Here is a 19920-nt window from a genome sequence, read left to right on the forward strand (position 1 = left end):
GACAACCTTAGCACACCGGTCCCCTTTTTCTTCAGTTCTGTGGGTTTCCCATCTGTCTGGTTGAGGAGCATCACACAGTGCTCCCACTCAAGCTGCCTTCCCCACGTGTTTGTTTTTACCCTTTGACGACGGTTTCCCAGGCACCAGCAGCATTATTCCCATGTGAAGAGGCACGGCAGCTAGGGGAGCCTCCCGGCTGTGGACACCAGCATACGGCTCTCAGACACATCTTGGCACAGGCACACCAGGCGCGGGCCTGATCCCCAGGCTGGACGATGTTAACTCAAACAGGATGAAAACTCACAAACACTCTCTTTTGGGTATAAGATCTGGGCTTTTTTTTTTTTTTTTTAGAGACAGTTCATATGCCTTAAAAAGTATTCTCTCCAGATTATAAAAGGTTAGTTAAAATTGTTTAATAGGAACAATCTTGGACAAGCAGAAATAGCTTTGATTTGAAGAATTATAGCCACGAACAACTGGGAAGGCTTCACAGGGTGGTCGAATGGGACGGTCTGTACCTGGTCTAGAGACTCTGCATTAGACAGGTGACTGATGGACATTCTGCCCTCTCTCAAGGCACACGCCACTTCTGAAAACTGTCAGCTTTCCACACCGGCTGTGATATTTTATTTACATTTAAAAATAACTTTTCTTCTTCAGTGTAGTGGAAATGCCCAGAGACCAGTCACTGAAACCCCTCCCTAACACAAGTGCAGAACAGCTTTATTGATCTCTGGATTTGTCCAGTCATTCCGAATGTCATCCAGGTGGTTATCAAAATCCACGAGCGTTTCGTAGGACCGGCTGTCCAGGAGCGATGCCGAGATCCTCTGGGCCTCTGGCCAGTCTTCACAGTAATCACTATGAGGTGAGACAGGAGAAGTCAGCCTCTTACTCAAAACGCGTGGCTTTTCAATAGAGTAAACAGGAAACCAGCCGCGTGCAGAGTAGTATAAAGTAAGCCAAGGGTGAACTCTAGCAAACACATCTAAACACATGAAGATGCATCTAAAGGATATGAAACATGGAAGAGATAACCTTCAAATGAAATTCTGAAAAAGCTGGAGGTAGATGACTGACTGCAAATAAACCACACAAGCCTGGCTTAGGGAAAGGTGGCCTGGGATTGGGAGGGGAGATCCGTGAGTGACAGGCTGTCTCCACTGCTTGGAAACCCTACAGGCCTGTCCTCCGGGGGCTGAGGAACACCCGTGACTTCTGTATGAGGTGTGCACACTTCTCTAGAGAACACGTAGCTTAAAAACCCAGAAGCCGGGGGTCAGCTTTCCCATGGGAGCAGCATGCCAGGATTGGCCCCAGCACACGCGGCACACGGGCCACCCCCTGGGAACAGGCACTCACTAGTGCGGGTCTCTGCAGCGCCATTTGTTTTCGTGGTGTTCATACACATGAATCGTGGGGACCACACAGTCCATCGTGAATTTAGTGTTGTCTACCTGCAACGAGACAAAGGGTGCACTCGTGAACAGAGCCAGGACCTCTGCAGCAGCCTACAGGTCCCTCCCTGGGGCTCTCCCACAGGGAGGACTCCACAGGGATGGTCAGGGACGGGCTCAACACTGCCCACTATGGCAGAAACCCCACCTCAGAATGCACACCAACACAGCCCAGGCTCACCCCACATCACGGGAGAGAAACACTGAGTACTTGCCTGCTTTCTCCCAAACTCGAAGCTTCCAAACGTTACGCTGCCTTCCCTGTTAGAATTCCATCTGAACTGAGAGGAACAGGGCTCCTGACATGAGCTCTGTCCCTCCCTGCTCCCTCAGCTGTGCTGGTTAACCTAATTCAATGCGTCTCAGACTTGAGTGTACACTGGAATCATCTGGAAGCTTATGGAGACATAGATTCCTAGGCCCCCAGAACCTGCATTTCCCATAGATTCCCGGGTGGTACTGATACTGTCAGCATGGGGATCCCACTTTGAGATCCAATGGAGCTGAAAGACCCCCACCTCTGGACACCGTGTGCGATGACTACAGCAGCCCTGACTCAGCAACTTGAAGCCTGCAGTTGGGAGAAGATGGCCGGAGGCGGCCATGGCCTAATGAAGTAAGTACCTGCATAAAGGAAACCGCTCACAGACAAAGCTCCCATCAGCAAGAGGCTGCTCAGCAGCTGTCCCACACACAGGACTCTAGAGCGAGCGACAGTGACTCACCATGATGAGAGCCGTGTCACTGAAGCCCTCGGCGATTCTGGAGGCCACCTTTTCTGCTACCTGGTTTGGACTGCGAGAGAAGAACCAGCGAGGTTACCAAGTTTTAGCTGACACTGGGCAACACTGTCTGCCTGTGGCAGAGTAAACAGCAATGACACAAAGACCAACAGCACCGGTGAGCTACCCCGCCGGGTGGGGTCACACCCGTTTAAGTAGCTTTTGGGGACTGTGATCCTGCTGCAGTGACTTGTTGAGGACCGTGTGGAGCTCAGGGCAGAGCAGGGGCCCTTGTCTTTTTGTGCTTCTTTCCCTCTGTGCGATCAGTCTCAGCTTTCTGAAGCAAGGACTGAACCAGAAAGAAACACACTATATAGTTACGACCCTTTCGTTGTGATTGAGGTGAAAAAAGCAGGCTTAATGATTTATAAAAATAAATTTAGCCAAGTCTTCTATTTTTACCTTTAAAATTGAAAAATTTACAGAGATGTGTAATTATCTGCAGCATCGTATTAAGAAAAATGAAACAAAAAACAATGCAATAGAGAAAGGGCCCCAGGGATTCTCATCCCCCAGGTCAGCCTGGAAAGCCCTTAGAGTGAAGGCAGTGCTGCACAGGGGTCTCGAGGGCTTGGGGTCCCGCAGCCGACGGCTCGTCTGTCTGCACCCTCCCAAGGCTCCTCGGTCGCGGCCGTGGGTGGAGCGCCTCCTGCTGCCACAGCCCCTGCACCACCCGCACAGCACGGGCTCTGGGGCCTGCACCACAGGCCTGGGTTCCAGTGTCTTTCAAGTTCAGTGCAGCAACTTGAGGGCAAGGGCCAGGAGTCCGAGGCTCAGCTCAGCACAGAGCTTGGCCTGGGGCAGGGGATTCACACTCTGGCAGCTTCCTTCATGTAGAAAGACCAAGACTGATGCCCGCCGTGAACAGGCTCCAGCTCATCAACACAGGGAGGCAGGAGGACTCGAAGGAGGGGCTGGTAAGAAACGCACTGAGGAGAAACCAAAGGCATGCACGGATGCAGGGGCCAAACAGTCAGAGATGTCTCGGGAAAAGCTGAAGAATCAGGAATCAGAGAACAGCTCTGCATGCCGTCCACAGAGAGGCTGGCACAGAAGCCGCTCTGAGCCCACGCTGTGCTGGGGACCCTGTCACCCTCAGTCCCGACTGGGCCCAGTCCTCTAGGATAAAACAGTTCATATCTCTGGAAGTGCTCCATTGGCTTACTGCATTATTTCCCCAAATGCTACTGAGTCCCACCACTTGCCTATGCTGGGCACGTGGACATGACTCTGGGAGGCATTTGGTCTGGGGCCCTTCACTGCACCCCCTGACTGCCTGGACACTGGAGCCCGGCAGCTCTGCCTGGCCACATGAGGAAAGCTTCAGGGTGACCCAGCTCATGCCTCTGGCTGCTCAGGGTGCCGACTCCTCTGGGACTCTCTCCGTGAGATCACGTCAGGCTGGCTGCTGGCCACATCCCTTGACCAAAGGACACTGTTCTTCTCGGGGCGGGGGTGGGAGGGTGGGAAGGGGGACACAACTTCCTGACCCGACCCATCTTCCTTCCTCAGGCAGGGCAGGTACCAGCTTTTGTCACCAGCTCTGGGTAATTGCACCACCCTCCTTTCTCTGACATACGGTTCACACCTCTGGAGACAACCAGCTTATTAAGCCCACCTCAAATTACCCTAACGTCAGGATGTCATCAGTTTTTCTGCTAGGACATTAACGTAGAAACAAAGCAAAGATCTCAGCTTTGCTCATTAGTGAGAACCACCGTGGGGGCAACTAGCTGGATAAAAGAAAATGAGACCTATTATATGTGAGAAGTAGCAAACATCATGCTTTTGTCAAAGCAGCAGACCCAAAGAACACCAAACCTAAAAGTTGCTTTTTTTTTTTTAACTCCAAAAAAGAGTAGAGTTCTTGCCTGGTGCTCTGCCTTACATCAATTCCAGTTTGGGAATGGGAAGCAAGGCACAGCTGAGGGGGGACTGAACAGGAGGCCCTTGACTGTTGCTTTCGTTTTAAGAATTCCCGTTTAGCAAAATAAAGACAACACAGGACAGAATCCCAACGTTCATATGAGTGTTTAGAATGACTGGTGTTTGGAATGACCCGTACCCCAGTCCTCCTGGAAAACTATCAACAGCACGGAGGGGCACTGTTCCCACAGACTGCGCCCCAGTACCCTGGAGTACTATCTACAAGCATGGAGGGACTCTGTTCTGACAGATTCTGCACCCGGAGCCCACTGAGGGGTTTCAAGGGGTTTTGCATGGATATACCTGGCATCCTTTACTCGTTCATTAGCTTGATAATAACCAGCAATCACGTAGCTATTATCTTTGCACCACGAATCAATCTGAAAAGAGAACAAAATTTGGGAAGAAAAGGTGAATGCTTTTCCCTTAAATATCAAGTCTCAATAAACAGAGGAACCTCCCTCCCTCAACCAAATGCTGGGACAAGACAAACAGAACTCCTGTATCCTCCTGCCTATGAGAACGAAATTGGGGAGTTTCCTGGGGGCCTTTGTTGTTTGGTCGCTAAGCTGTGTCCTAGTTTTGCGACCCCCATGGACTGTAGCCCACCAGGCTCTTCTGTCCACGGGATTTCTAGGATTCTGGGCTTTCATTGCTGTGGCCCAGATTCAGTCCTTGGTTGGAGAACTGAGATCCCACCAAATTATGGTGGTGGTATGGCCACCAAAAAAAAAACCTCACACCAAAGGGGTGTATGGGTGTTCAGGGGAAGGAAGGCCACCGCAATTAGCTTTTCCACAGTCCACAGGAGGTCAGAGAAAGCAAAGAGCGTAGGCTCCCCCTCTCTCGGAGGTGGGGTGTCTTCCCACAGAGGAGGAGCCTGCAATGGCCGGGGGGTGGGGTGGGGTGTGAGGCTGGACACTAGGAATGTCCTCCTCCCCTAGTCCCAGCAGAAGGCTCCAGCGCAGACACATAATAAATGGGTGCAGTGCCATGGGTGAGGGGGAACCAGTGTTATCCACTTTCTCTGACAAAAGAAGCACTGAGGCCCTCTGGGGCTTGAACAAGCCTTCAGATCGTTAAAATCAATCCTTCACAGATAGCAAACTAAAGAGCTCAGAGAGGGTCTAAGCTTGCACAGCCAGAAAACAGAGGCAGCATGGGAATCCGAGCCTCTTTCAAAGGCAAGCCCTTCAACACTGTTATTTCAGTATTCCTTGTGACACACTATGGAAGCGCCTCGTGCTGGGATGTGGGGTACAGGGGAGCACATGTGCCTGCACTCACACACTTCCCTGTGGCATGCTTTTAAACGGGAGCATGGCCGCAGGTTTTGAAAGTTTTTTGTTTTACAATGCCACTCTTCTCTCATCAGATTTAGCATCCTGCAGGTCTAATGCGATTATTAAAAACAACAAAAGGTCGTCCTGTTTTGCTGTAATGGAATTTTAATAATACACTGCAGGAAATTCTATTCTCAGCTTGCAAAAGAAGAGATACAACTGATCCTCAATGTTTTTTCAAAGTGAATTAACTGGTTAAAAGGCCTTCTTTTCTTTCTTTTCCCTTTTTAAACATAGCTCTATTCGTTCTTTTTTTCAAATTCTGGTTTGGGACTCCAACAGTCTCCTTTATGACTAAAAGCAGACATTACAAAATGGTCACAGTCCAAGGTTCCCTGGCTCACACGAGGATTAGAATAGTAATTCTGGCCTCCTAAGAGCTCACAGATTACCATACTGGGTCAAAACCAAGGCTCAATGAACCAATTAGAGGTTCTGGTCATCCACCCAAGAGATGAGGGCTATGTCTCCAAAATATTTATAATGGCTCTTTCACCCTAACTTTGAGGCAAATTATTCTACAGCTACTTATATTTCATTTCTATCACCTCTTAAAAGAATGAGTCTTGGAAACTCTACTGCTGCTTACAGCAGCAAAATTCTTCCATTTCTTTCTAAATTTACCTCCACATGGTATCCAAGGGCATAGCCTAGTTCTAAAATCTGGCACTTGGTCCCATTTCCTGAACTCACACCCACCCACTGGCCCGCCCTTTGGTGTTGCCCTCTCAGCCTTTGTTTCTGATCAAACTGGTCTCTTGAGGGCGTCCTCACGTAGGTGATCCTCACCTCTGCCCAGCTCTGCGCCCCTCGCCTGGCTCCGTGGTGTGGGCTGCTCTTACATCCAGAGTCACAACTACAGAGTGTCCTGAGTCTGGCACGAACACTTAGTGGCCTAACAGAGCACAGATCTGTCTCACAGGTCAGAAGCCGAAAACGAGTCCGTGGGTCTGACTCTTGGCGGAGACTCGAGGGGAGAATCTGCTCCCTGCCTTTTCCAACACGGAGAGGTCACCCATTCCTCGGGTGGTGGCTGCCTCACTCTGACCCCTGCTTCTGTGGTCAAAACTCTTTTCTCTGATTCTTGCTCTGCTGCCTCTTATGCGGACCCTTGTGACTATACTGGGTCCATCAGATAATCCAGGATAATCATCGCGTTTCAAGATCCTTAACTCAATCTTATCTGCAGTCTCTTGTTCCATGTAAGGGTCCAAGGACTTGGAGGTGGACATCTTGGCGGGGGGGCATTTTTTTCGGTCTGCCACAGCTACCTTTGATGCAAGGGTAAGACGATTATTTCCCACTGCCGCTGTCCTGCAGCAGGCTGCACCACGAGTGCAGGGTATCAGCTCCTTGACCAGGCCATAGCGGTGAGAGCACCAAGCCCTAACACCAGGCCATCAGGCACTCCCACCGCAGTCTTCAGCGAGCAGTCTAAGCTGCTCCCCAGTCTTGCTCCTGGGCTGAAGGGAATGGTTTGGGATTCAGTCCCCAAGAAACACACAGGGTCACCCTGTACCTGCACTCAGACAGCAGAGAAGGCATCTGACAGGATGGTGGATTCTTGTGACAAACAAACGCATACCTCAACTGACACTTTACCTAAAGAGGGGTGAATTCCTGTACAAAACGCTCTAAAGGCCTAACCAAATTCTAGCAGAAAAATAATGTCATGACCTTAAACTTCTAGTAGAACTCTTTGCTTTTTGTTTGTTTTTCTAGCTGCATCACATGGCTTGCAGAATCTTAGTTCCCTGGCCAGGGATTGAACCTGAGGCCCCGGCAGGGAAAGCATCAAGTCCTAACTACTGGACCTTAGGGAACTCCTAGTAGAACTCTTTGAAGAGGCTGCTCCCAAAGTGAACCAGGTCACAAAAGCCTGGGCTTGGCTTTCGAAACCTTTCAATGATTCAAATAAGAACCACCAAGTGAAGTCTGGATGCCTGTGATGGGCATGCCCAGCCTGTCCACTGTCCAGAGAGACACCAGTGGCCACGAGTTGATGACTGGAGAACCAGCCATCAGAGTCCACAGAAGTAGCAAACACAAGCTTCAGTGGAACCAGACATCATCAGTGAGTGACGGAGCATAGGAGAGCCGGTGTGTTGGAGGAGGCAAGCAGTATGGACAGTCGGCCGAGTAGGGATGGGGCAGGTGGCTCCTGAGGGGTTTCAGAATCCTGCAGTCAGCCCAAACAGCTTGTTAACAAAAAGCCCAAGTGGATTTAAGTGGCAGATTATACAGTAGGCAACTCGCACCCTCCAAGTGGGGCAGGACAAAGCAAAAGAGCTGAGAAGCTGTCTGAACTCTGTTCTCAGTGAATTTGTTTCTGCTGCTTTGGTGTCCTGTGATGCATCTTGTGAACAATCAAAATGAAAATGTTCACGATGGCACTCTGATACCTGGCAAGTGACTTTGATACAAGGTCCAAATCCTGCATTCAATTACGCAGTTTCCTTTACTCTTCAGACGGAAAGAAGGACACTATCACCTTGGCACCAGCCGCCACCCTCTGTTCACGTCTTTCAGGCCTGCTCCCTCGCAGACATGCAGAACTACTACAGGCTCCGGGCGCACTCATCCATTCCCAGCTAGGCTGGACAAAGGAAGCAGCTTCTCTCAGCAAGCTTGCTAGTGTCTGCGTGAGCGAGGCACTGCATGCACTTCCGTGACGATAGCCACAAAGCAGGCGAGGCAGGGAGCTGCTATGTAAGTCACCCCAAGGAGGCTGCTGCTCCCAGGCTGGTCACTTACAAGCTAGGTGTCTGGGAGCCTCCCTGTCTGCAGCAACACCCAGGCCCTGGAGTCTAAAACTAGAGGGGCCGCCTAGTTTCATGGAGAAGAAAAAGATCCTCAAATCAGCAGCTGATTCTTCCACGAGGAGGAGCCGGCTTTGGAGGAAGAGCGCTGGAGATAAGGGGCCTGGGAACAGAGAGCGAAGGTCACGGGAAGAACTGAAAGGAGAGCCCAGAGCAGCCAGCTCCCCCTCCCAGGAGGAAGTAGGGGGCTGAGCTGAGAGCCAGAGGGGTGGTAGCCTGTGCAGATGAGCACAGGGAAAGCACACACGGGGGCAGCAGAAGGAATTCCAGGCCCAAGTCAAACGAGGAAGTCATCAGAGCAGAAGGCACCAACAAGCAGCTCCCAGCACTAGGAAACCACAGTGAGGGGTGTGTGTGTGGGGAGCGGGGAGGACAAAGAGGGCTTAGGGAAACAGCAGCTTTATGCTCATTTCCCCACTGACATTTTATGGATTTTTGCTATTAGAAATAATTCCATCACTACTTACGTCAAAGGGTTGTAAGGATAAATTAAGATAACAGGCCTAAGTACTTAAAAAAAAAATAGACAGTACCCAGAAATGCAAGGATTTTTTTTTAATGGAAAATTATAATGAAAAGCCTTACAAAGGAATTTGATGCTACCCTTTGATGGACAGCATATCAAATCAGTCTTTCCCACTTATCAAAAATAACCCAATACAAAACTCCCTGAATAGAAACAAGCCATCAGAATTAGGCCTCATTTATAGTTTTATGGATTTAGATGCTTTATTAGAACATTTTCTACAGCTGATAAACTATGGCTGAGATTTTTCATTGCCTTCAGGTTATAAAGCTGCTAAGACAAAATCTGAATGATATAAACTTAAATATCTTAACAGTAACACAAAAACTTGTAGATGGTTTCAAATGGCAATTTTTTCTTTGTAACTTTGAAAGTTATTTAATTTGTACTCAATTGACATTGTTCTCCTACTTGTCAAATGCTGAGTCTATGATTCAAAGTTTTGATCAATATAAGAAAAGTGAGCACAAACCACCATACTGCTTGGCAGGACAGACATTCAGACAGTTTCTACTGTCTGAAAAGAAGCTAAGTGCAGAAAACCTAGTTTGCACATACTTCTGTTGGACAGCAGACTCCAACCCTGAAGGGCACATTCGGGGACACGCTGGAGTCTAGGTGCAGTGGAGCAGAGTGAGCAGTGTCCCTGAATGATTTCTACGATGCATCTGTCCACTGCTCACCTCTCTCTCTGTCTGGTCGCTTTATACTCTGCCTTCTAGCTCATCTCTAAAAGTCCACCCCCTCCCCAGTTTTCACCTGGTCCCTCTGTCCCTCTCCTCCAGTCTTGCCCCTTGGGTGACTACTTGCATGTCCCTTTCTCTGGGCAGCCTGCCCTCCCTGACTCTGCCAGCCTGGGTCAGCGGACCCCTCCCCACTTTCTGCTTGACCCCCTCATATGGCACTTATTCTTCAGTACTGTACTTGTCTACCTGGTACAAGTTCAACCGCTACACACGTACTGTATTTGATCCATAGCAATATCCTTCCCCCTAGCCACAGGCTTGGCTCTACTGGAGAGCTGGATAACCCTGCAATAACACTACTGGTCAGTTGAGTTCCCTGCGAGTGACTGCACTTCACATATCCAATCACCACACAGTTATGTTGATAGAATAATCAAGACAGGGAGCTGAAAAGAGTTGCATTAAAACAGACACACGCACACCCCAGGAACACACTGATACCAACAGCACATTTCTTCAGGAGCTAAAATGGTTGATTTTATACACATCATCTACCTTCTATCTATGTTCTGCCCCACGATGATAGGGAAAAATTCACACAATGACTCAGTTTAACAGGTACTCAAAGATGAGCCCAGTAAGCTTAGGCAAGGACCACTAGTCTAAACACATGTCCTGCTTATCAAGAATTTACATGGGTGTCATAATTAGGTATTTACAAAATGGATTCATTTCACTTGTTGGGATGTAGAGAAAAAGGATTTCTACTACTTTTCTCAAACTTAACTACTCTTCGCATGAATCAACTAATTCTCTTTTAGTATCACAGTTCATACATATTCGGAAAACTACCTCAATCCAGGCAGGTCTGAGCCTACTCCTCCCTAAGGTTTTAACTCCAATTTACAGGTGGTCTTTTTCCCTTCACCGGTCACCATACCTCAACAACTACGGCCTAGAATTCAATAACCAGTCGGTCTGTTCCTATGCCACACCTTTTCCCACTGTACTGCAAATAGATCAATCGTGAGCAGACCCACAGAAGTGTGCGGGCTGGAAGGCAAGTCTGCTCTGGCTTTCAAATTCCACACAGTCTTTAGCTTTTAAAATCACGGGTGCATTCCAGATGTCACTAAGGAAGACAGACAAGCTCTTGTTCACAGAGCGCTCGACGCCGCCTTTCTAACCGTAGGTCCACCCTGGGTGTCCTGGAGCAGTAACGGTTAGAACCGCGCCTTCACACCTACGGCAGACACGGATCCGGCCCCGCGACGGGGCGCGCGAGCCCGACGGCAACGTCCAAACTCCCCGCGACTCAAAATTCCAAATACAGACGCTCGCTTAACAGCGGCTTGTCTCTGTAAGGGCTACTGGTGTGAGAAAATCGGTGCCTTTTCCGTCGCCTAAGGCGTTCTGAAAACACCCGGGACGACTAAGGTCGCCCCTTCGCCGCTGCAACGACGAGGTGCCTGCCATCTGCGGGGCGTTTGCTAAGTGCGTGCGGACAAAGACTAACGCGCCCTCGCGGGTAGTCCGTTCACGGTCACGGCGAACTCGGCGGTGCTGGGTCCCCAGACTCCGGCTGGACCACCCTGACCTTCTAGCCGGGACGGCTCGGAAGCTGACTGTCAACCGTCTCCTGTCCCGCTAACTGAGGCAAGCCCCTTCCCGCGCTTACCAGGGTGAGGGCCACCTCCAGCATGGGGGCGAGGGCCAGGGTGCCGTGGAAGAGGGGGATACAGTCCACGAAGAGGGTGTGGTGGGCGCCCGGGCCGCCCAGGGGCAGGTGCTCCTTGCGCGGCTTCTGCTTCTCGGCCACGAGCAGTCCGTTGACGGCGCAGTGCGGGTACTTCGCGCCGTGCAGCACCATCTTGCAGTAGGCCTGGGTGGTCAGCTTCACCCCGGGCATGCTGAGCCCGGGAGGGCCCCGGAGGCGCGGCGCCGGCCGAGGCCTGGATCCGCTGCCTGGCCGCGCGGCGCCTCAGGGGAGAAGCAGGACGAGGCGGCGGCTCCCTGGCGCGGCCCCGCGGCTGGCGAGGGCCCCTCACGGGCCCAGCCCCGCTCAAGCTCCGCTCCTCAGATGCCGGCTAACCACCCGGGGGAGGCCGACGCGGCCACCTTAAGACTCCACTCGCGCTTTTCGCCGGGCGCCGCCGGAAAGCGGACGTCCAGTAGCAGCCGGAAAACCGCCTAGTCCGGCGTTTTACGACGTTCGCTGCTCGACCTACTTCCGGTCCTGTGACCTCTCGCGCGGTCGGGCGCGGGGTGGAGTCCTCCTCGATCCCGTGGTGCTCCGCGGCTCGGCCTCGCTCTCTTCCGGTCGCGGGCAGCCGAGCCGTAGAGGGCGGTCGCGGCGAGCACGGTGGGCAGCGGCTGGTCGGTGGCAGCAGGTGAGGCGGGCGGTGGCCGGTCCGCGCCGCGAGGCTGAGGAGGGTCGAGCCCCGGGAACCCTCGGGCCTGCGTGCCCGCGGCTGGGCGCCCACAGGGAATTGACGACTGGGCCTCCTGTCCCGGTGACATTGAGGCCGGCCCTTGGGGGCTCCGGGCTCGGGAGCCGCCTGGTCGCTGCTTGTATGACGCCTGGAAGCATCCGGCCGGTCTCCACCTGGCCTTCCGCAGCCGCGAGCTGGTTGCGGCTCTGACCTTGGAGTGTCCGCTGGCCGAGGGCGGGGGCCTGAGGGCAGGTCGCCTCGCGGGCTCCCTGCCGCCCCTCCCGACGGTGCTGCACCACCGCCCAGGGTGTAACGGGGCTCCGAGGGAGGCGCCCCGCTTCCCCGCCTGGTAGACGCTCGGCACTCGCTCAGGCGCTGGCCAGGCCGGGGAGAAAACACGGGAAACGGAGGCGAGTTCGGCCCTGACGTCATGCTTCTGTTTATTCTGCCTCTAGTGGGCTGCTTTCTGAATGCGTTCGGGATCTTTTCCATCGTCAGCAGCCCCCTGAAAGGTCCAGTTTTAAGGGAGGGGCAAATAGGGGAGCTGGGCCTGACCCTGAAAAGGCCCACGTGAGAGGTGTCATCCCGGTCACTCGTTGTCCTGCAGGGATTGACAGTGAATCAGGCCGCCTTTGCATCCATTCCCCTTCATTTCCCCTTGTAAGCCGGGGCACATATTGGTCTGTAACCAAGTAATGAATGCGGTGCGTGTGTCTTAGTTACTTTAAACTGTTTACCTTTTCCCTCTAGACGGTGGAGCCCATTACTGGCAGCACATTCTAGCTTTTCCAGTCTCCTTATTTTTTTTCTCTCTTTGCTTTTTAAGAAAGCTGATTTTTAAAAAAACAAAGGTTAAAAAAAAAAAGCAAAACCCCTTAAACAAACCAGTTTTCTACCAGTTGCCTTAAGTGTATATATATGGCAGTTGGTTTATAAGGAAGCTCCATTGAAACATGTCTGCTGAGGGAAAAAAAAAAAACCCTCATCCTAGGTTGTTTGAAAAGTTTACGATCAGTAATGAAGAACCAGTCACTTATATTGGGGAGAAGAAGAAAAAAAAGAATTGCATTGATTTGCAGAATGCACTGGGGCAAAAAGAATCATTCCTAATAGGCGCTTACCTTTGTTCATAGTGAAGGTATGTTTATTTTTCAGAATGTTGGCGACCAGAGTATTCAGCCTGATTGGCAGGCGTGCAATCTCCACCTCGGTGTGTGTTCGGGCCCATGGTAAGTGTAATCTTTCTTTTTGCTCTGCTGCTGGTAAGGCCCTGTGCTAGTTTCAAATGTGGAGAGCTTTGATCCTGATCCCGTTTTGTTGAGGAATTTGAAGGGAGATACATACAGTTTAATGGTGTCTAGTTCTAGATTAAAGAGTTTTAATGACTTCTAGTTTGAGTCTTCGCTTATACTGATATTTTCTCCTCTTTCCTTCCCTTCCCATGTTTTCAGGTTCAAGTTCCACACCTTTTAAGAGATCCACTCTATACCTGACTTTACCATTCCATACCCCCCACCAACCCCCACCCCCACTGTCTAGCCACTTACCTTGAATGTTGTTTAAATTATTGGGACAGCAGAATGGAAGGAACTTGGACTGGGTTTAATCTCATATCTGCCTTATACTTGCTGCTCAAGTTTAGGAATCTGTTCTCTCACCTGAAATGTACTTAAAGAACCTAGTTCAGAGCCTGGCACATAGCAAGTTGAGTTTTGCTTTTATCAAGCATCTTCTTTGTAGCTGTCAGTGTAGGACACTTAGAATAAAGGAATATGAGACGTGGAATTACTCGAGAGTCCCAGCAGTCTGGAGAGGAAAGATGCATGTAGGCAGTGTTTCAGTGAGAGATAGGCTCCCAGGAGAAGCATTTAGCCCGGCCTCAGGTACGGGGAGGGGCTTCTGGAGGAGAGGCCTTGCTCTGCTGAAGGGGTTGTGGGTTCTCTCACACTCAGGAGGGGAATGGCGTTCCAGGCAGAGGGAAAGCAAGCAGGAGGAGGCAGTGCGAGCCACTGTGGCAGATTGTGTTCCTGGGGAGTCAAGCGCAAGGCTTGCGTGATGGGCGACGCAGTGAAGAGCAAGACTCACGCATCCAGGGACTCAGGAGCTTTGGTCTGAGCTGCTCTATGTGTGATTTTTTTCCCTTGATGTAGTGTCCTTTAATTGGTGATACTTTGGTGTTACATTTCTGTATGTCCTTTATATTGCTCAGGATAACAGACTCTAAAACAGATAATTTTAGTAAAAGCATTATTGAAATGTTATTTAAATGAGTAGATAATAAAACATTTAGTTGTTAATACATACAGAAAGAAACACTCCTTCACTAAAAGTCTAGAAAGTCACTTAGGTCAAAGATTACCTTTTGTTTCCATTTTGGTTTTGCTAATGTGTTTCCTTAGCTCTTTGTTTGTTTAGTTTAGTTTGAAGTATAATTGACAGAAAGGAAAGTTTATCTTTTCTAGGTGTTACATTCTATGGATTTTGATAAACTCACTCAACTGTGTGACAGTGACTTCAGTCAGGACATGCAATACTTCCATCACCCCTCAAGGTCCCTTCCTGTCCCTTTGGTTGTGCTGATCTTCTGTGAGAAGGCAACTTGTGTCTCCTTCAGGGGCACTGACCAGGGCTTATTCTTAGGTATTACTTTTGGCAGAGGAAGTCTGATCTAGTTGGTCCCTTCTTGAAGCCCTCCGCTGGCTCTTCATGCCTGGAGTAACATCAGCCCCCGGCCTCACTGGCCTCCTCACAGCAGACTCACAAAGGCAGAGAGCAGCCCAGACCAGCCCTCCCCAGTGGCTCGCTCCCTGCCCCACTGCTGTGTGTTTCTCGGATGCACCAGCTGGCTCCTGCCTCAGCTCCAGAGGTGTAGGTGATGCTTCCTTCGAGTCGTCACCCTCTGTGCAGGTGTCATTTTACAGGAAAACAGGTCCTGCCTCACCCTGTGTGCTTCCTTAGCGGCTGTGGGTTTGCGGGTAGTTTGAGGGGTGTTAGCCTCTTTGAGCGCGAGCTTTTGGAAGCAGGGACCTGCTGGGCTTACTCATTGCCGCCTCTCGAGCACATGGTAGGCGGGTGGAGGAAGCTGCTGTCTCTCAGACGAGTCTCGTCCTTTCATTCTAGAGTTGTGGTCATATAAGTCGTACATGAAGTGGTTCTAGAATAGCCATTGGGAGCCCCCCCTGGCAGCTCAGGTGTTCGTGTGGCGACAAGTCGGATTGAGACGGGAGCTCAGATTCACCGGATTTCCTCTGCAGAGGCCCCCATATCTATCCAGATCGAGGACAGAAATGATAAAACCTTCACTAGGATGCAAAATCTTTGCTTTTCTCTCCTTTTGAAAGGAATGTTTGGTGTGTTAACATTTATGTGACTGTGTGGGGGGTCCTCCCCCACCCTTCCCATTTACTAGGGAACCAGGCCAAACGTCCTGAAGAGCCCTTGGCAGCGGTGAGGTCACGAATTAGTCATTCTTGTGCTGGAAAATGTAATTTTACGCTTAGGATGCTTCAAGGCTGTAAGCATTTGCATCTTGGTGACAGTCTTACTAAGATCTATTTCCCATAACGCCCCGCCGCATTGAAGGCCGCACTTCAGCAGTCTTCAGTGCATTTCTGCGTTGTGCCATCGTCCTGTAATCAACTTGAGAACGTTCTCAACACCCTAATTAACATCTATTTTTAATAACTTGTGTAAGCTGAGTGCTTTTTAGTCCACTCATCATTTTAATAGTGTCTTAGAGTTTTAAAATTGGAAAGTTTTAAATGAAAACTTTTAAAATGAAAATTACAGCCATTTTCATCCCAGTCTCTTTGGGATAAGGTTGGGTATGAATATATGAGTGTGCTAGTCATCGGCAAGGCACCGGTGAGCATTTGGAGAATTTTTACTGCTTTGTTTAAGATCCAAGGTTTTCTTTCACTGTTGTTAACATGGTTTGGGAGATTTCAATCATTCAGACTAAGCTAATGGAGGTGAAGCATTTTTGTAGGATTTTATACCTCCAGATTCGTTCCGAACACAGAATTTCCTTGCAAATACAGGGTAGAATCAAACAGCTTTTTGCTGAGGGAAAACCTTAAAGTTTAAGATACTCGTTTTTTCCCTGCTATTTGAACTTTTCCCCTTTTTACTAGAGTAATACATTGGGTACACACCAATTTGAAGGTGCTGAAATTTTTATCTTTTTGGGCAGAAGTCTCCATTTCATCCCTGCTTTCCACTGATGACAGCTTGGGTTTAACTTGTGTTTAGTGGCATATTCATGTGAGTATCTACACATAACTCAGATTCTTAAAAAGAAAATATAACCCCGATGGTATTCTGTGATTTGGTGTGTACACAACTCTCTTCCCATTTTGAGCTAGAACAGTACTTGCCGTACAGTAGGCGCTCTGTAGACCTCTGCTGAACAAGCCAGTGGCTCCATGATGCACATTTCTAAGGTTATTTGCTGCTCTGCTGTATTAAGCAGTGCCACAGTAGCCATCTTTCCATGTCTTTCTGGACTTTGAACCCTTGTTTCCTTTATGAGTTTTATATTGTTCTTCCCCATTAGTTGGAGTTCCTTGTGGAAGGGCCTCCATTTACTCCAGGCTCCGGTTAGTCCAGGGAGCCTGAGTAGCTGTCCAACCTCTGGGTGAACCCTGGTAGTTCAGGACGTGCCCTCCCGTTTGCAGTGCCCGGCAGGCTTCTGTGATGAAGAGTGCTGCTGTTACCATCTACCCTCCGTCCTCACCTGCTCTCAGGGCCACGTGGGGCGAGCCTGCTCCCCATGTCACGTGACCGCCCTGCAGTTGTTGGGAATGGGGGCCACAGCCCCTAGGATGACTGAGGTTTTCAGGGTGCACATATCTGGACTGGCTTCAGTTCTTAGAAGTACCGCCTTAGTTGTAACGGAACCTACGTGAATTTAAAATATTTGTCGAACGTGTTTTTTAGGAAGTGTTGTAAAGAGTGAAGATTATGCTCTCCCGAGTTATGTGGACCGGCGTGACTACCCCTTGCCCGACGTGGCCCATGTCAAGAACCTGTCTGCCAGCCAGAAGGCCTTGAAGGAGAAGGAGAAGGCTTCCTGGAGCAGCCTCTCCATCGATGAGAAAGTTGAACGTGGGTATTGAAGGCACCACAGGCAGCCTGCGTTGGGCGAGAATTCTGGTTCTGGGCTGGGCCCAGAGACCAGTGTGCTGGGGAGGGTGGGGGTGCTGTGCGTCTGTGGGGCTGTCCAGGGCCTCAGCTCTGCCAGCTGGCTGAACCCCCTCCCAGGCGCCTCCGTCCATACTCGTGGGCTCCAGCCTCCAGGAGGAGCGGGAGCCAGGGTGCAGAGCCACCGAGTGGAACTCAGGATGGTTTACATGTGTGAGCAGCTCCTCAGCCCCTCCACTCACTGGGGCTGGGTGTGCTAAGTACTGATGGAAGATCGCTGACATACCGTCAGGAAGAGGGCACATTACACGGACTCCGTGCCTTCCTCTAAATGAGGAATTTCAGGGTTTCCGTGCACCTCCTCCTTCCCTTCTCCGCCTGCCCGCCCTTGCCCCGCCGAGTGTGAGGGGTGTGTCGGGGCCTGAAGCCTGTGGTGTTCCTCACGCCATGCTTCGCCGCACCCCCCTCCCCCGTGTTGGGGAGCTCTACCTTGAGGTGGGCCTCTATGCCTGCAGCACGGTCCTTTCTGTCCTCAGTGTACCGCCTTAAGTTCAAGGAGAGCTTTGCTGAGATGAACAGGAGCACAAACGAGTGGAAGACGGTGGTGGGCGCGGCCATGTTCTTCATCGGCTTCACCGCGCTCCTCCTCATCTGGGAGAAGCACTATGGTGAGTGGGGCGGGGCCATCACACAGACAGGCATTGCCATCTGGGCTCCATCCTGGAGTGTTCACCAGCTCTGGGAGGCTGGCTCGCGTGAACTGAAGTCGTGTGGCCCGCCATGCTTGGTTGTCCAGCCCAGCACGTTTCCAGCACCTCATCTGCTTGGCAGTTAGGTGTCAAGGAGAAGGTGTGGTGGAAGTTAGAGTGAGGAGGAGGACACTCTTATCACTGGGGGCTGTTTGGGCTGCAGGGACTGCAGCTCAAGTCACCGGAGGTCTGGGTCTCCAGACCTAGCAGTTTCTGCTCGGCCAGCAGCGGGGCTGCCTGCTGGTTCTGGTGCTGCTGTTCTGCGTTCTCTGTTCTGTGCGGTAGGTTGGCCCGTTCTGCGTGTGGACGTGGGTCGGTGACAGGCCTGTGACTGTCCGCTCTTCGTGAGTCGCCTTTGGTTGGGCTCCACGCTTGCCAGTGTACCTGCTCTCTGTGTCCCGCACAGGAGACATTCTGCTGTAGCGTTGTGTTTTCGTGTTCACTGTTACAAACCAGGGTGTAATTTGGAAGTACCAAGTTGTCAGTGTGCAGAGTTTAAAACCAGCATGTTTGTGTGGGTGTGGGTGTCGAGTGGCCAGTGACGGTGCTGATCAAGTTGCTAGTGCGATGGGGAAGACTCAGCTTTGTGACGTGTAGGCTTAGAAACACCTTGTTAAGACAGTGTCGCCTCACGCCATTGTTTTGGACTGCAGTGTACGGCCCCATCCCGCACACCTTTGAAGAGGAGTGGGTGGCCAAGCAGACCAAGAGGATGCTCGACATGAAGGTGGCCCCCGTCCAGGGCTTCTCGGCCAAGTGGGACTACGACAAGAACGAGTGGAAGAAGTGAGGCCCCGCGGCTCCCGAGTCTGCGCCTCGCCTGTCCGGGCGCCGCCATGCAGCTCCGCATGTCCACTGGGAGCGCCGTGCTGCAGCACCAGTGCTAATAAACGCGCAGTTGACGTGAAGGCCTCGTGGTTGTTCTCTGACAGTAACTGAATGAAGTGCAGCAGCACTGGGCGTGCGGGGCTTTCTCCCAAGTGTCTGTCAGTAGTCGGTACGTTTTGGGTGTAAGTGAACTGGCAAAAACAAAGTGTATGAGGACTAGCAAGTGAAAACTAAAAATATAGAGGCCTTGGCAAGATGTTTTTATGAGTAAAATCCCATTACAGTAGCCGGACCGACAGATGTCCCTGTGGTCGCTTTTCTCCCGGAACTGTCCCCTTCAGATTGTTGGTGCTGGTTGGAGTGTGACCACGAGGTTGGAAAGGGCAGGCCGGGTTCTGCATCTCCTGCCTGATTTCCTGGCTGCTCTCCACCTTTTTATCTAAGAAGCTACACGCCAGTGCCAGGCATCCGGCCCCAGCCCCCTGGCAGGCAGGCTCCCTGTGGGGGCTCCTCCTGCCGTCCTGTGCTTCTCCCGCTCACTCTAAAGTCCATTCCCCTCCCTGGTCCCTGGGGCCCCTGCAGGGGGTGAGGTGCAGAACAGATCCCAGAACACAAGCTGCGTGATGGGGGCTGCCGGATAGCCGGTGCAGAGGGGTCTCCCAGCAGCATTGGCGCAGGGGCAGGCGGGCGGGTGGGGGAGGAGCTGTAACTGGAGGGGAATTGGGCCCTAGAGCTCACACGGGGGAGTGAGATGGAAAGATGGCCATAGGTAGGCTCATGGAGGAGCAGGTTTAACTGGAGCCCCCGACTAGTGTCTTCTGGCTTGTTCTCAGAGGGCCGGCTGACCCCCTTCCCCCATCTCCCCCAGGCCCTCTGGTGGGAGAGGAAGTGCCGGAGCGGCAGGGCGCAAGTCTGGCTGTGAGGACCAGGGGGCTCTGGGTGGTTCGGGCCTCCCTCTGGGCGATGCTGTTTTCAACTCCTTTCCGGGGAGGCCTCCTGTTACAGGACTGACCTGGCCCACCATGTGGCTCTTCTGACCCTTGAGTGCCCCTGGTGGGGCACCTGCCCTGCCCAGGTGCTTGCTGTCTCCTCAGAATGACCCCAAGAGGGAGGGGACCTTCCCAGGTTGGAAGTTGGCTAGGGGCCGAGGGCGCTGCCCGAGTGGGGATGGGGGGGTGCAGAGACTGGCCCCCAGACTCTGCCTCTCCCCTCTGGTGGCTCCACACA

General features: G+C 51.5%; 2 protein-coding genes across 2 annotated transcripts; one reads left to right on the top strand and one right to left on the bottom strand.

Moving 5' to 3' along the window:
* On the bottom strand, window positions 315-11777 carry EMC8 (ER membrane protein complex subunit 8). Its single transcript, XM_018061816.1, has 5 exons — window positions 11221-11777; window positions 4472-4548; window positions 2186-2255; window positions 1366-1460; window positions 315-864 (listed from the first exon to the last, which is right to left on the bottom strand). The coding sequence occupies exons 1-5, from the start codon at window positions 11449-11451 to the stop codon at window positions 705-707; spliced, it is 633 nt and encodes a 210-aa protein (XP_017917305.1). The 5' UTR covers window positions 11452-11777; the 3' UTR covers window positions 315-704.
* Window positions 11780-18773, top strand: LOC102188434. Its single transcript, XM_018061817.1, has 5 exons — window positions 11780-11932; window positions 13130-13203; window positions 16913-17080; window positions 17653-17784; window positions 18519-18773. The coding sequence occupies exons 2-5, from the start codon at window positions 13131-13133 to the stop codon at window positions 18653-18655; spliced, it is 510 nt and encodes a 169-aa protein (XP_017917306.1). The 5' UTR covers window positions 11780-11932; window position 13130; the 3' UTR covers window positions 18656-18773.

This window comes from Capra hircus, chromosome 18, assembly GCF_001704415.2.
Source record: "Capra hircus breed San Clemente chromosome 18, ASM170441v1, whole genome shotgun sequence".
NCBI lineage: Eukaryota > Metazoa > Chordata > Mammalia > Artiodactyla > Bovidae > Capra > Capra hircus.